Raw genomic sequence first — 14,716 nt, 5'->3', positions numbered from 1 at the left:
TCCTCACGGTCAAAATGTGCTTCTGTAGCGCCGGGACACCTCCTGGTTGAGGTAGCTGTTCGCGCTTTAGAAAACTCTGTATTATTATTATTATTATTATTATTATTGTAATGAATGCCCACAACAGTTATATTCAAGGAAATAATTCAAGCATGTCTTGTTGTGTTACTCAGTGCTCCAGATGTACCATGAAAAGGCTTGTTTTGTAGCACAGCATCGGAGACTCAGCCTTGGATGCCCAGTGTTGGACCGCTTGTTAAGAGGAGGACTACCCATAACAGGCATCACAGAGCTTGGTGGGGAGAGCGCTGCAGGGAAGACTCAGATAGCCATACAGCTGTGCCTTTCGGTCCAGTATCCTTGCGCCTATGGAGGACTGGAAGCAGGTATGCCATCTAGAGCTAGAACTGTCCATTTTATTTAGAGATGTCTTAGTTATGTTTGGAAATAAATAAGAACACATGGTATGGACCATTCAGGACCGCGAGGATGGGTTCTCCAGTCATCACTAAACATATACCTCAGTCATCCATCCATCCATCAGTCAGTCAGTCAGTCAGTTACTCAATTATATGTCAAGCACACTGACTTAATTTGAGTGCTTGTAGGGGTGATTCGTTTTATTATTTTTACAATAGTTGAAAATACAACCCAGGCCTGAACTCTAACCTGACCAGGTGTGTTTTTAAAAATTTTTTTTATATTAAAGTGTTCCCCATTCTATCTGAAGTGTCCACTGAAAACCAAGTTGAAAACATACATATTATAAACATACACGTAAATTGTAGAAGCCAAATATTTTTCAGAAAATGAAGACTAGTTTTATAGTTTCCTCAAAAAGTCACACAGTGTAATGAATAAAGGAACAGATGTACGACTCTTTTTAGCGGTCGCAAACAGGAAATCGACCTGTTTGCGATTGCAAAAAAGATGTGTGGTATGTATAAACCCTATTTTGCAAGTTGGTAACCTATTACAACTCGCAAAATAGGGTTTACGAGTCGCAATTAGGAATGGGTGTGCCACAGGTGCCCCTTCCTAATAGCGAGTCGCAATGGTATGTACGATTGTTTACCGACCCCAAATGTGGTCGCAAAACAATCATAGTTTACCACCTACTTCAAGTAGGTGGTAAGCCAGCCACAAATGGGAAGGGGTCTCCAGGGGAATCCTTCCCCTTTGTGTTGGGCAGCGAAAATATTTTTTAAGAGCTGGCAGTGGTCCTACGGACCTCTGCCTACTCTTAAAAAATTTAACAAATGTTTCATTTTTCTTTTTTTAATGCATCCTGTCTTCCTTTAAGGAAAATAGGCTGCGTTTAAAAAAAAAAAAAGACTGCTTCATTTAAAAAGCAGTCTCAGACATGGTGGTCTGTTGACCCCAGCAGGCCACCATCCTTGTGAGAGCTGGCTATTCCCAATGGGTCACAAATTGCGACCTGCCTCATGAATGTTAATGAGGCAGGTCATTTCCGACCCGTTCGGGAATCGTAAACAGAGCCTAAAATACTGTTACACATTCCATTTTACGAATCACAGAACATCACAATTTGCGACTCGCAAAATGGAACGGTTGTACATCTTTCCCAAATTCTCCAATGAAGGTGAACATGGAAAAGAATATATGGGTGGGGATATTTGAATATCAGGGTAAGTGGCAAAACAGATAGACACTTTTCCAAACCATGTTTCCAATCTCCTTGCTTTGTCTAGGCTGTCCAAGGCTAGCAAGCATCCATGGTCCATCTACGGGTGCCTTTTGGACAAAGTTGGGTTAAAGCTACCTCAGTGTAAACCCACCAAAGGACCAATATTGCTGTTCAATGTGCTTGCCTATTTTAACCCGAAGAGTTCCTTGGAGATTGCATATTTTATGTGATTAGATGCATCAGTTGATGCAAACATATTTGACACCGTTTTGTCATAGGTGTTGAAAGTATGAAATTAAATTCAATAGATTAGAGTAAACATATATTGGTTGGGTGTATGCCGTCTGTGATGTGTTGGGAAAAATGGAAGTGTGGAAACTAAATATTCACTTATTTGCTCCACAAATATATTTCTGATTATTTCCAGGTGCTGTTTATATCTGCACCGAAGATGTTTTCCCTAATAAACGTTTGCAGCAGTTGATTAGTCTACAAAACAAACTGAGAACTTGCGTTCCTGTAGAGGTCATCAAGCGAATTAAGTTCGGAGACAATATTTTCATTGAGCATGCAGCAGATATTGTAAGTTGCAGAGCTGATTGTTTTTTTTGGGGGGGGAGGGGTGGAGGTAGGTCTATTGGATTAAACAAATGAATAGTATAGATATATACATATACATGTGTGTGTGTGTGTGTGTGTGTATATATATTTGTATGTGTATATATATGTGTATATATATATATATATATATATATATATATATATATTTTCAGCGTACTTTCAACAAGTGCAGTTTACTTGCCACCAATAATTAACATTTCTAACTGATAAGTTGTTGTTAATTAAATGTATTATTCTGCGCTCATGCAGCGCGCTTACATTCATCTGATAACCCTAACACCTTAAGCTTGACATCTGCTACAGTCTTATTAGGAGGTTGACAAAACTCCCGAGGTGCCCCATATCCAGGACTTTGTGACCCCATATTCCTCCCTATCACTCCAGATCGTGGAAGAGCAGGATCTTGCTCTGGTCTGCCCGGTGCAGCCGCCGGTCAGGTTTCCCTGGCTCTCATCGCGTACTGTTGGATCATTCTCTGAGAACAGCTATATACCTGAATTTCCCCTTTTCTGCCTCCTACTTCTTGATGAAGAAGCCAGACTCATCTGGGCAGTGGGACCAGGGTCAGTTGCATCTGGAGTTGCCTTATTCCAACCTGCTCGCTTTGGACCCAAGTGCAAGCTTTGCCCTATGGAGCTTGGGTAAGTGTCAGGTCTTGGGAGTGTAACAGTGAAGTAGTTTACGTAGCAAGTTTCGAAGCCGTTTTAGGTCATAAGTAACTAGGTAGTAGAGGCACAAGTGTGCATTTGTGTCCTCTCACTACACAGCCTCTAGAATCTACACAAGGCAACGCATTTCTCTATGTTGTGTACTGAGGAGGTTCTGTAGTGAACTGGTGGTGCAGTAGCGACTCAAGAAAAGAGACACAGGCATGTATAAATGGTGGACTAGTAACTGTCCACACCCCGTTCTCCCCGGGCTTTTATTAACTTTCCAACATGTGCGTCAGGCTACACCAACACACCTTACGACCACGGGAGATGATCCCATTTCCTCACTCCCTCGGGCATGTTACTTGGAGGGCCCCTGAGTGCCACAACACTACAGTTTCCGAGTGAGATTACACAAATACCATAACAGGTGTGCAATTTATTTCCAACCATGCAAGAAGATTCTTATTTTTAAGATTAAGATGGGTATTGGGTCTATGTTGGAACTTGTAGCACCTCCTCTTTTCAGTACATCAATTTCTGAAATTGATTAGGTTGCTATTTGCTTTTGATCAGGCTTAACCAAACGAAGGCCTCATTTGGAGTGGCATGTTTTTTATGGAGGTAATACCACAGCCAGTAAAAACACATACCCCAGGGTGCAACATCTGTCGGGTATTACCTCCCCATTCCCAGTTCTGCATCACGCAGTGGGAGATAATACAGTAATGTGGCATGTTTTCACTATTCCGAGTTGCAAAATTAGAAAGTTGTGGAATTTCCTCTGCCCAAGTTGTGCCAGCTGGTACCAGAGAAATTTGCATGGAGTGATAAAGCTTGGTATTTTCGCACTACTTCAAATCCTGATTTGGGCACAAATCCCTGTTTGTGTGCAAATTGAAATTGCTTGCTAGTTTGGAACGAGGGCCTAAATACGGTTGTGGTTATTAAAAAAATTAACATGCCCGGCGAAGCATAAGCAATGTAGTTGGTTTATGCCTAGAAACAGAAATCGTCTCTCCAACCCATGAGGCCAGAAAAAAATGCTGGCACGTTTTTAAAACGGACAAGTTTTCAAAGAAAGGATGTTCAAAACCTGTTGCATTGAGTTGAAGCATTTTAAGTTTTATGGTTTATGTTGAAAAAGCTTAATTAATTTCTTGTAGATAAAAATAGTATTGACTTTTCTTTCAGCAGCAAGAAACTGAACATGCGTGTTTAATTTAATAAAAGGTTGTAATTCTAGAATGAAATGTAAAAAAAAAAAAAACTACCAACCTAAAGGTTTAACTAACTCCACCTGGTATTGCTTTGGGCCTCCTCCCTTTTCTTGTTACCATTAAATGCCTGGCTTCCATCAGAGTTCCTGGCGGATTTTCCCTGGTGGTAACCATAACCAGTAAGACCCATTTAATTCAAAATCGCACAATTTTGTATCGGAAAGCCCAGCCCCATCTCGCCCAGACTTTATTAAACTTCTGTTTATCTTTCAGGTTGGGTCAGTAATTGTACCCAAGTTTAATTAGGGCAGAGCAATCTGTAACAAAACAGAGCTGGTGCCAGTGGTTTACTGGGCCAAACCACATAACATTCCTTTGGATGTTTTTAAAAAGCTTTTATACCCAGAGCGTTTCCACTATTCTTCCCAGATGTACAACCAGCTGACTTTTTTTTATATTCACTGCCAAGAAATATGGACGCCCTAGCAACTGTTAGCACATTCCTCAGAAAAAGATAAATGCATGGCGTTGGCTTTGAAGAGGGAGGAGTGGTATTTTCAGGATAACTTCTCTCATTTTGTCCCTGTAATTATTTCTGGGCTTTTATATTGCGCTTCAAGAAGCTTCAAGGCACTGGAATTGTCTTTCAGTTAATTGTTAATCCTGTCACTACCGAGGGAATCCTGCCTGTAAAAAAGGCTGATATTTTTGTAACGATGCATGTTGAAATGTCACGCTTAATTCCCAGGTCCCTGCAGACCTAGGCGTCTTCCCTTTCCTGCTGCCCCTTTACACTCTCTCATCCCACTCAGTGCTTCGAAGCAGTCCTGGGGCAGCATAAACGTTATACAAGTAACGACCAGCTTGACATCACACTGCGAACATCGCCTTCTGCATACACCTAACCCATGGCATGCCATTGATTCCAGTCTCAGCTCAGATGCACTCACTGATTTCAGTTAAATGAATACTGGACCCACAAATGAATCCGTTTCAACTGAAACAAAGTTGGACTGTTGTGCAAAATGTGTACAGCTGAGGGTCACTTGGTTTATTTAATGAAGGACCTCCAAAGAGTAGCTTGAGAGCAGATAGCTCTCCTGCATACTAGAAGTAGGTCTTAAAGGGGGAGTTCAGCCAGTACATCATTTAGTGGGCCAGTGCGCACCACTGCTCAGCTCATACCCCTTGAGTGGCAACCCGCCAAACCAATGTCAGGGCCTCACACCAAGACAGTAAAACACTGTCTCGGCCTCCGGGGCCTGAAAAACACTGTCTCCGGGGCCTGAAAAACACTGTCTCGGCCTCCGGGCCCTGAAAAACACTGTCTCGGCCTCCGGGACCTGCCCCATGACCTTCTCTCCCCATTCTCAATCTAGCAAAGTCACAAGGATATGGGTCATGTAATAGGCTCCGCCAATTGCGGTATGTGTGTGGACAATGGCCCAGTAAATAAAAGTGCCAGCAGTAGCCAGAAAAGAAGTCCAAGTGCAGTCACTGAAGTGTGGGACTGCAGTATTCGGAGAGGAACATATGACAGTTGGGCGCATTATTAACCCAGGAGCTGAGGCTGGATCAAGATCTGAGGCAATTAAGATCCTTCCTCCTTTCAGAGAGATGGTTGTGGCGTGTTCATGCATGTGTATGGAAGTGAATGTTTGTGTAAGCCTGCATGTGTCTGTATGTATGTGTACAAGATTCTGTTTGCGTACATGTCTGGCATTGTGTCTTTCCCTTACAGTGTTGCTCCCTGCAAGCATTGTATGGTGTCAATATCATCAACATGATAGATAGGTTTCTTTCACCTAGGGTTAATCTCTGACACAATTGTGTTAATTCCTGGCATATAGCTGGTTAGCTTGATCATTTCTTGGGAATTTGTGGTCAAGTTGTGGCATAGTAGTAGCCATCATTCACATACTGTGAGCATGACTGACCTAATTTTCGCGATCCCTCACATAATGATGGCTGCCCTGGCATAATAATGGTGTAATTAGTCACATAATATAGGCAACCTGGCCATTATGGTGTTCAGACATGGCACAGTGATGCTAGTATAAGGGTGGGCATTATTGACATAGTGTTGGTATATTTAGCATTATGGTGGTCATCGATGGTATGTGGTTGTAATGCCTGGAAATTTAAAGTAGAATCTGTCCATGTGAGACATTTCTGCATCTAATTAATTGATGAAAATGACTAGCTGATGTTTGGGAACTGTTTATTACTGCATATGAAAACTGATATTTTGAAAGCAGAAGTTATGTAAATTGAGTTTGTTACTGACAATCCATACCAGAGTGGTAACTACTGTAATTTTAACATATTTGATCACTATTGTGCAGTGATTTTTAGTAGCTCACAGTGATTTTCCTTTAGCGGTAGCTTTCAGTATAGGAAAAGGTTGGAAACCCCTTGGTTTCATATAATTGGAAATATCCACAATATAGTTTTGCATTTCTGGTGTAACACAGTTACAGGTTTATTGCCCATTTTTGAACAACCAAATGTGAAGTTAGAAGAAAGGTTGACTTATAGGTAAATCTTTCCTTTGACAAAATGCGGTACCAAAGGTGGGTGGTGATGGACGGAACATCTGAACCAATCAAACACTCACACCCAGTCAACATATCTGGGTTTAATCCATCACCGTTCTTTAGCCCACTCTGCCACCCCAGTTCATACATGGCCATATGCAAATCAGTCTGACCCTGTGCCTCATGGGAACAGTCCAGCCCGAACTGCCAAGCCATGCCTTCCCTGGACCGGAAACAAGCTTCCGAGGACCGGTTTCTGGCATTTCAGCCGTCTTCAGCCCGGCTTGCTTGAATCCAGTGGCAAAGTGAGCAAGGGACTCACGTCTGTGCATACCCTGCCAACTTATGGCGAACAAAGTGGTACAAAAGAGGGTGGTGATGGACGGAGCATCTGAACCAATCAAACACTCACACCCAGTCAACAGATCTGGGTTTAATCCATCACCGTTCTTTAGCCCACTCTGCCACCCCAGTTCAGACATGGCCATATGCAAATCAGTCTGACCCTGTGCCTCATGGGAACAGTCCAGCCCGAACTGCCAAGCCATGCCTTCCCTGGACCGGAAACAAGCTTCCGAGGACCGGTTTCTGGCATTTCAGCCGTCTTCAGCCCGGCTTGCTTGAATCGAGTGGCAAAGTGAGCAAGGGACTCACGTCTGAGCATACCCTGTCAACTTATGGCGAACAAAGTGGTACAAAAGGGGGTGGTGATGGACGGAGCATCTGAACCTCGGAAGCTTGTTTCCGGTCCAGGGAAGGCATGGCTTGGCAGTTCGGGCTGGACTGTTCCTAGGAGGCACAGGGTCAGACTGATTTGCATATGGCCATGTCTGAACTGGGGTGGCAGAGTGGGCTAAAGAACGGTGATGGATTAAACTCAGATCTGTTGACTGGGTGTGAGTGTTTGATTGGTTCAGATACTCCGTCCATCACCACCCCCTTTTGTACCACTTTGACAAAATGCGATACATTGACGCAGATGAAACAACTTTTGATCCTTGACACGCGTTAATTTTTTTAACATTGTTTAACGAGATATTTGGTAGTACTTGCGGTGACAGTAAAATCATGCATGCTTATTTAGGGACATCTTTTCTATACTGCTTAATTGCACCCTGATTTCTATTTAAGCTTCTTCATTTCACCAGCAGTGACACGTCACAAGAAATAAGGTGGTGGCTCAGCAATTGTGCCATGGGAATTGAGAATGGCCACGTACCCCCAATTTTGGTAGTAAAAGGGAACCATATTTGGAGCGTTGCAGGCCCTTAACACTTCTGGGCCTCAGCATCACTGCACCTGGTGCACTATTGGTAGCTACTCTACGAAAATGGGAAGAGCTTTCCATGAGACCAGCATTTTCAAAGTCAATAGGACCGGTTTTAATGTGCTAAAACATGATAACCGCATTTGTGCATGCCCATGTTTGCACACATTACAACTTTAGAGCTAGACCTATTACAATTTACATTGCCTCTTTACAGTACAAGCATCCTTTGTTGTCATTGCTAGGTAGTTTATAATTTACAGTATCTGTACAATGCAGATTGAAGGCTTGTGAAAAGAAAACAGTTTGACCGAAGGAAATGGCCATCAGTATTGAGCAATACTTAAATCTATAAACATACAGAATGAAATGTCTGTATATCCTCCTTCAAGAACAACCAAAAACACATTTCTCCCTACCTACAGCACAACAGACTTTAGGCAGCTGAAACGTTGAGTGATGACCTGAAGAAATTTGCTTGGACATATCTGGTAGAGTATCCCATACCTGCCAAAAACTATTCCACAAAATAATTGTTAGAGGATTGGAGAAATAGAAAGAAGTGATGAAAGTGGCATTTAAACGAGCTGTGGAAGACCGCTGCAGCTACGTCTCTGTATTCCTATGAATATTTCACCATTAAGGTTGGGATAATTCAGAAACACGTGACGACAGGAAACCTATAGAGTCAAACACTGAAAATATTGCTAGCTTATTTCACTACCAGGACATATATGGAGAATGAAACATTTACTCCAAGAATTTGAAGTTCTTGATATAAAGCCTTTGACCAAAGATTGCAGAAGAGGAAACTTGGAAGTGAGCTGACACGTAAATTCCAAACCCAGGCCTGACCACGTCTCCACCTCCCCGAGTGATGTAGTTACCTGGTCACATCCAATACTTAGTGCAACTTGCGTAGAGGCAGTAGTCTACTTGACCAAACATCTTCCACATATTTTCTGAAATCTGCTCATATATACACCTTTTAACTTCTAGTTGGACCATATATGAATCCCAAATGATTCTTGCGCTTTAAATGCTATGCAGAGTTACGTTCTATTCTAACTGAATGACAATTTCATAATTACCTTTAGAAAACTTGGCACCCACAGAATGATGCCTGGCTGTGAGTTGGGAATGAAGAGACCTGCTCCTGTTATTGGTGACAACTCAACTCTTCTTCCTTCTTGTAGTAGGAGTTGAGCCAAATGGAGCAACCTCTGACCAACCTATCACAGGTTCCTTTGGAGAAGAACCACACAAATCAAACACCCAGGATCAAAGTTTTGCTTTAAAAAAAGAGTGCTTTAAGTTAAACTTCTCACCAAAATTCTACACAACAAATTGCCAGCTGTTGACATCCTGTGCCACTTTTACAGACTACTTTAAAATATCCGTTGTCATATGACAAACGTTTTCAATTGCACAAATCAAAAGCTTTTTCTATCGTGAGAATTTTCCCGTAGGCAGTGGTTTGTAATGTTCCACTAGTTAACAGCAACACATTTGTGCTTGAGCTTTTGCTGTTCATTTGTTCACCATGGTTTAGCTATGTGACACATGTTTATGTTTATATGATTTATAGAGCGCGTGACTACTCTTGGGCATCTCAGCGCTAAGTCATCCAGTTAGCATTGTCCTTACAACACAGCTATACCTTCCAATGACCTGTCTCCTCAAATAAGTCACACAATGTGGCAGATGTGGAGTTTTGGGAGTTCCCATTTCCTGTCATTGCTGCCTGTTCATGCCCAGCTGCGCTGCCAAGCTCTGGGTTTCTCCCCACTATCACTTGCTGCAGATGCTACCAGATAATGTCATTAGAATGTGTGCAATTCTGAAGTTGTAGTACAAGCTATCTATTGTGATAGGTTGAATGCATAAAATGTCATCAAAGGCAACTTGTTTGCGAAGCACGAGCCTCACCCACCAAATTGTGGCATGCTTCATCATTGGGCTGAGCTCCTTTTTGAGCTGCAGCTGCAACGCCTGATCGGCCTCTCAAGGAGGCTATTTGCATGAGTTCTTATCATAATGGCCTGGGAATCTGAAATGCCAGACTCAGTGTGTGTTTGAGGTAGATAGATGAGGAAAAGAGGATAAAATTGACTAAAGGACCCCCTAAAAAGTACTTTAAACGTCAGGAACCTGTGTCAAGATTAAAACCAGGGGCACCTTGTGGGAGCTGATGTCCCAGGATGTCAAACATTGGTCAACATGTTTCTTGAAACACCCAAAAGGTGATGAGAGGAATGCTTCTAATTTGCCTAACCACTGGCAATCACTTGAGGTAGCATCTCAACACATCATTGCTCTCCATGTCACCCGTAGGGTGTTTGTGCCCTTTATAAATGTCATATACAATACAATACCTCAGTTTGGGCCCAGCCATATGCAAATCAGTCCAGCCCAAAGTGTCTACCAGGTCCTCGCCCAACTGGAACACAAGCAACCTAGGACTGGTTTTGCCATGATAAGGGCTTATCAGCCAGGTACAGCAGGTTTCCAGTGGTCACAGCAAGCACAGGACCCACTTCTGGACATAGTCTTGCCGTTTAGGGTGGCACATAAAACACACAAAAGGTGATGGAAGAATGCTTGCAATTTGTCTAACCACTGGCAGTCGCTTGGGAGCATTGCAACCCATCGTTCTTTTGCTAACCATGCCACTTCAGTTTGGGCCCAGTTATATGCAAATCACCATGATCCTGCCACTCATGGAAACAGTCCACCCCAAACTGCCAGGCCAGGTCCTCCTAGACCCAGAACACAAGCAGCCCATGACTGGGTATCACCACAGTATCTCAAAGATTTCCAGATCTTGTGTTGAGTCATTTTTGTCAAGTAAGATGACTTAATTTGATGACTTTGCAATGAAAATCCAATGTTAATAATGGAGATTGACTTGTGATTGTATATGTCTAGGCTTTTCTGCTTTCAGGGTCTATTGTTTTGAGAAGTCTGGTGGGTTTTCCCCCCAGCTTTTCTATATTTTCAAAAAGAAAAGCGTAAAAATTGGTGATTATTGGTGTGTACTCTTTTTTTGCTCTGTACAAAATACAAGGATGGGGATTTCCAGTGCTTATAAAGAAATGTGCTTTTACTTCCTTCCTTTCGTCTTTATTTATATTGTCTGTTATTCCTATCTTTGTTCATGCTATTAACCTCATACTTTGTATCTTTTCCTTAATTCTGCTCTTTCAAGTAACTTTTCTTTATAAAACACCTCTTTGTCTGTCTAATTTTTCAGTTCTTTTACCCCTTTTCAGTAATCCAGAACCACCCCATGTCAATCTTGTGCATAGATGCAGATTTGTTTGCCCTCATTATGATTTAATTGTAGTAGATAAAATAATGGTGGGCGTTTAAGACTTCTTGCTGTTTCGTTCTTTAGGCAAATGGCAAAAATCAGTCGAATTAGTATTGTCTGCTTCTAGCATAAATATATTGTGGTGGTACTTGGTGCACTGTTATTGCAGATCAGTATTACACCACCCTGTTCTTTGTCTTAAAGTACCAGGAAAGAGGTGGGCTAATGAATATATTCGTAGTGTGTGATCGGGACCTGTTCTCACTCTCCCTTTCCCCGGTCATAGTCGAAAAGCCTGCTAAGAAATTAATAGTCATACTGTTAGCTTAAGTGACTTTGGTGACAGGTAATTGTGCTGCTAGGAGAAGAAGCAGGTGAGGTAGTAAGCAAATGTATAACCTGTAGGATGCCTTAGGACATTTGCCTGTGCAGAGAGCAAGTGCCCATCGCACAGGGACTGCATGAGGGCCTGTGAGGCAATCAGGAAGCCTGGAGCACTAGCGCTGGAAGTGACCATTAGAGGCAGTGGTGGTGAGGCGGGCTGTTTGGGGGCAGATACTCTGCTCCTGTGGGCCACCCTGGGAAGAGAACCTGCAAGAGGGGGAAAAACAGATGCTCAGCAGCTTCCAACGAACTGCAAGCTGTGACCCCTCCTGTGGGGGGGCAGAGAGAGTGCCTGGAGAAAGAATCAGGGTAATCCCTCTGGCCCCACATTCACCTAGGTAGGATCCAGGAGGTGACGTGGATCCCGGATTCGAGGTGCACCACACAAAGATGGTGAGGGGGACAACGAATCCTGCACAGGGGGCACTCGATAAATACACTAGGCAAGAACCGCCCACGGGGGATACAGCTGAAACTCTGCCGGGACCGGTGGAGGCCCCTCTGATGAGGTTATCATGTAGGTAATAGAACACTGAAGGTCAGCCTAGAGTTTTGTATAGACAGAGTGGACACAGAAGTCTCCCCTCTCCGCTACGACCTACAGAAGGTTAACAACTGCATGACTGAGGTGGAGCTGCAGGTCTTCTCGGCCGAAGATAACTTACGACCCCTCAAGAATGATTTGGTGAAACTGAGATCTGTTGCACTGTGACTGGAGACAAAGGCAGAGGACGCGGAGGGCCGCTCTTGGAGGAATAATATCAGGATGGTTGGGATCCCAAAGGAGTTGGAGGAAAATCGCTTGGAACAATACTTTACCTGCTGGTTTCGCTCATGGATGCCGAAGGGGTCATTTCCTCCTGCCTTGTCATTGAAAGGGCGCATTGATCCTTGGTAACCCAGCTGTCACTAGGAGACACAGCCAGGCCAATAATGCTACACTTACTTAACTATGTCGACATGGATGCTGTCTTGGTGGAAGCCATCAACAAACTGTCCTGCTAGATTCCAACAAGGTGATGCTTTTCGCAGGCGATACACTATAGGTGCAGCGGCAACCATGCACCTTCATGGAGGTGAAACAGAAACTGAGAGTGGTGTAAATAAATTACATGCTGCTGTACCCAGCGTGTCTGAAAGTTATCCACCAAGGAAAGACTCACTGCTTTGATGACCCAGAGGATGCTTGGTTATGAGCCACAGAAAAACAGCTGTTAAAGAAAAGGGGTGACGCTGAGGCACCAGCAGACTGCGAGAGGGTGGCATGGCAGAAAAATCTTTGGGTTCATTCATACTCCTCCTTTTTTTTGTGTGTGAGTACATATTACTGTATCTCTCAAACCCAGATGCCTCGATTTCAGCAATACTTTCAGTGTTTAGGAACTTTGAGAAGTATGCAGGATATAAAATTAACTGGGGCACATTTTTCCTATACCAACTGCGATCGTGGAGCCCGGAGATTGTAGTCCCGCCACAGATGCTGACAATCAGAGTGGTTTTCTGATAACTATGGATGGATACCATGCAGAAATTCTTCGAAAGAAATGTGGAAGTGGTCCACCAGTCCTTCCAGCAAGATATGGACAAATGCCAGCGATTGCCCCTCTCGATCAAGGGGAAGATGTCCCTTTCTAAGATGATTACAATGCCCAAATTTCTGTAATTGCTACAAAACACCCTGTGGTCAATGCCTGAAGAATTCTTTGATAAAGGCCAAAACTCACAAAAGCCACCTGCCTATATATAAAGATTACAAACGGCCCAAGATTAGGGTCACAATATTATGTAACAGCTAGGGCTGACAATCGCATATATTTACCAAATTCAAAGATTGAATAGATTTACCAAATTTATTTTTCTTTTATTATTAATATTTCAACTATTGTTATCAAACTTCACATAGTAAATAAATAAATACATAGAATATAATCAATAAATATATACAAGTCCCACACATAGCATCCATAACCATCAAACATGCTCACATTCACTCATAACCACATACACATTCATTCAGCAATAACATTCCTAGAACATCAAAGAACCAATCCAGGTGGTGAAGCGTCCACATGATGTCAGAGTGGAAAGTTTGCATGTGTCCTCCTGATGGTAGATGGAGGCAGGGTCCAACAACACACAAAGAATTAAACGCCAACACGCATTTCGGTGTACAGCCCAGGACAGGGCAACACCTTCATCAGGGCGGGGATAGATAAAACGTGTGGGACATACAAGCAAGCCTAAAATTACAGGAAAAATATCATCAGTATATACATATCCGAGATTTAACAAATAACATGGGTAATGTACCATGCAGAAAAGTTCATTGAAAGATTTTTTATAGCAATGGTCAGCCCAAGGGGTATATCCGATTCAATTTTTCTCAAGATAGAAAGCACAACAGTCTAAAAACTGGAATAGGGTGCACAAAGAAAAGATTAAGATCAGATACAGGCAGTACAAAAGGAAAGAAACCCGTGTTTTTCTCAATACTACACACACTGTGCAAATAGTTGAAGATACCAAGTGCCAGATTGGTCTAAAGATCCAATATGCATACAAACATACAATAATATACAAAGGAACACAGTATACTAAGACTGCTGCATAGTCAAAATATACCTGAAAGATAGTAGTATCTACTTAGATCCTTTTGAACAATGGTATGAGGATTACCATATGGTTCAGTGGAGCGATATCTATAAAAGGAGCTGAAAGATAAGAATTGATCAGGTATCTGATATGAACAGTATCCCCTCCACGGTTATGCAGAAAAAGGAAAATCATTAACGAGAGAGTGCCTACCAGATGCCAGCAGCGTTACATAGAAATTAAGATCCTGCTACTTCCAGAATTATTCAGGCTGCAATGAGGACTAAGATGGAAGGGGGCGAATGTCCTTCGTCAAACTTTTCAATCGAGTGGATGCATCGGTTCATTCACAAAGGGCAGCAGCATATCTAGATAACAGGGAAGAAATAAGAACTCAGACTGGGTGATCTTTTGTAGAGTTATTTTAGGAAGGACACAACTTCTAGAAAATAAAGTGCCACAGTGGACAAACAGCTTCGGGATA

General features: G+C 42.6%; 1 protein-coding gene across 4 annotated transcripts in view; it reads left to right on the top strand.

Annotated features, from left to right (window-relative positions):
- The window catches only part of XRCC3 (X-ray repair cross complementing 3), a 143,478-nt gene that overhangs the window by 94,127 nt on the left and 34,635 nt on the right, over positions 1-14,716 (top strand). For 3 of the 4 annotated variants that reach the window (XM_078660259.1, XM_078660261.1, XM_078660260.1), the window contains 2 exons: positions 174-386; positions 2,076-2,230. In XM_078660259.1, the coding sequence (XP_078516385.1) occupies positions 174-386; positions 2,076-2,230 (368 nt within the window). The remainder of the gene's footprint in view (positions 1-173; positions 387-2,075; positions 2,231-14,716) is intronic. The other variant, XM_078660262.1, reaches the window with a different exon arrangement.

The sequence above is a fragment of the Lissotriton helveticus genome, chromosome 9 (genome assembly GCF_964261635.1).
Source record: "Lissotriton helveticus chromosome 9, aLisHel1.1, whole genome shotgun sequence".
NCBI classification, from domain to species: Eukaryota; Metazoa; Chordata; class Amphibia; order Caudata; family Salamandridae; genus Lissotriton; species Lissotriton helveticus.
This window is presented reverse-complemented; position numbering and strand designations above follow the sequence as displayed.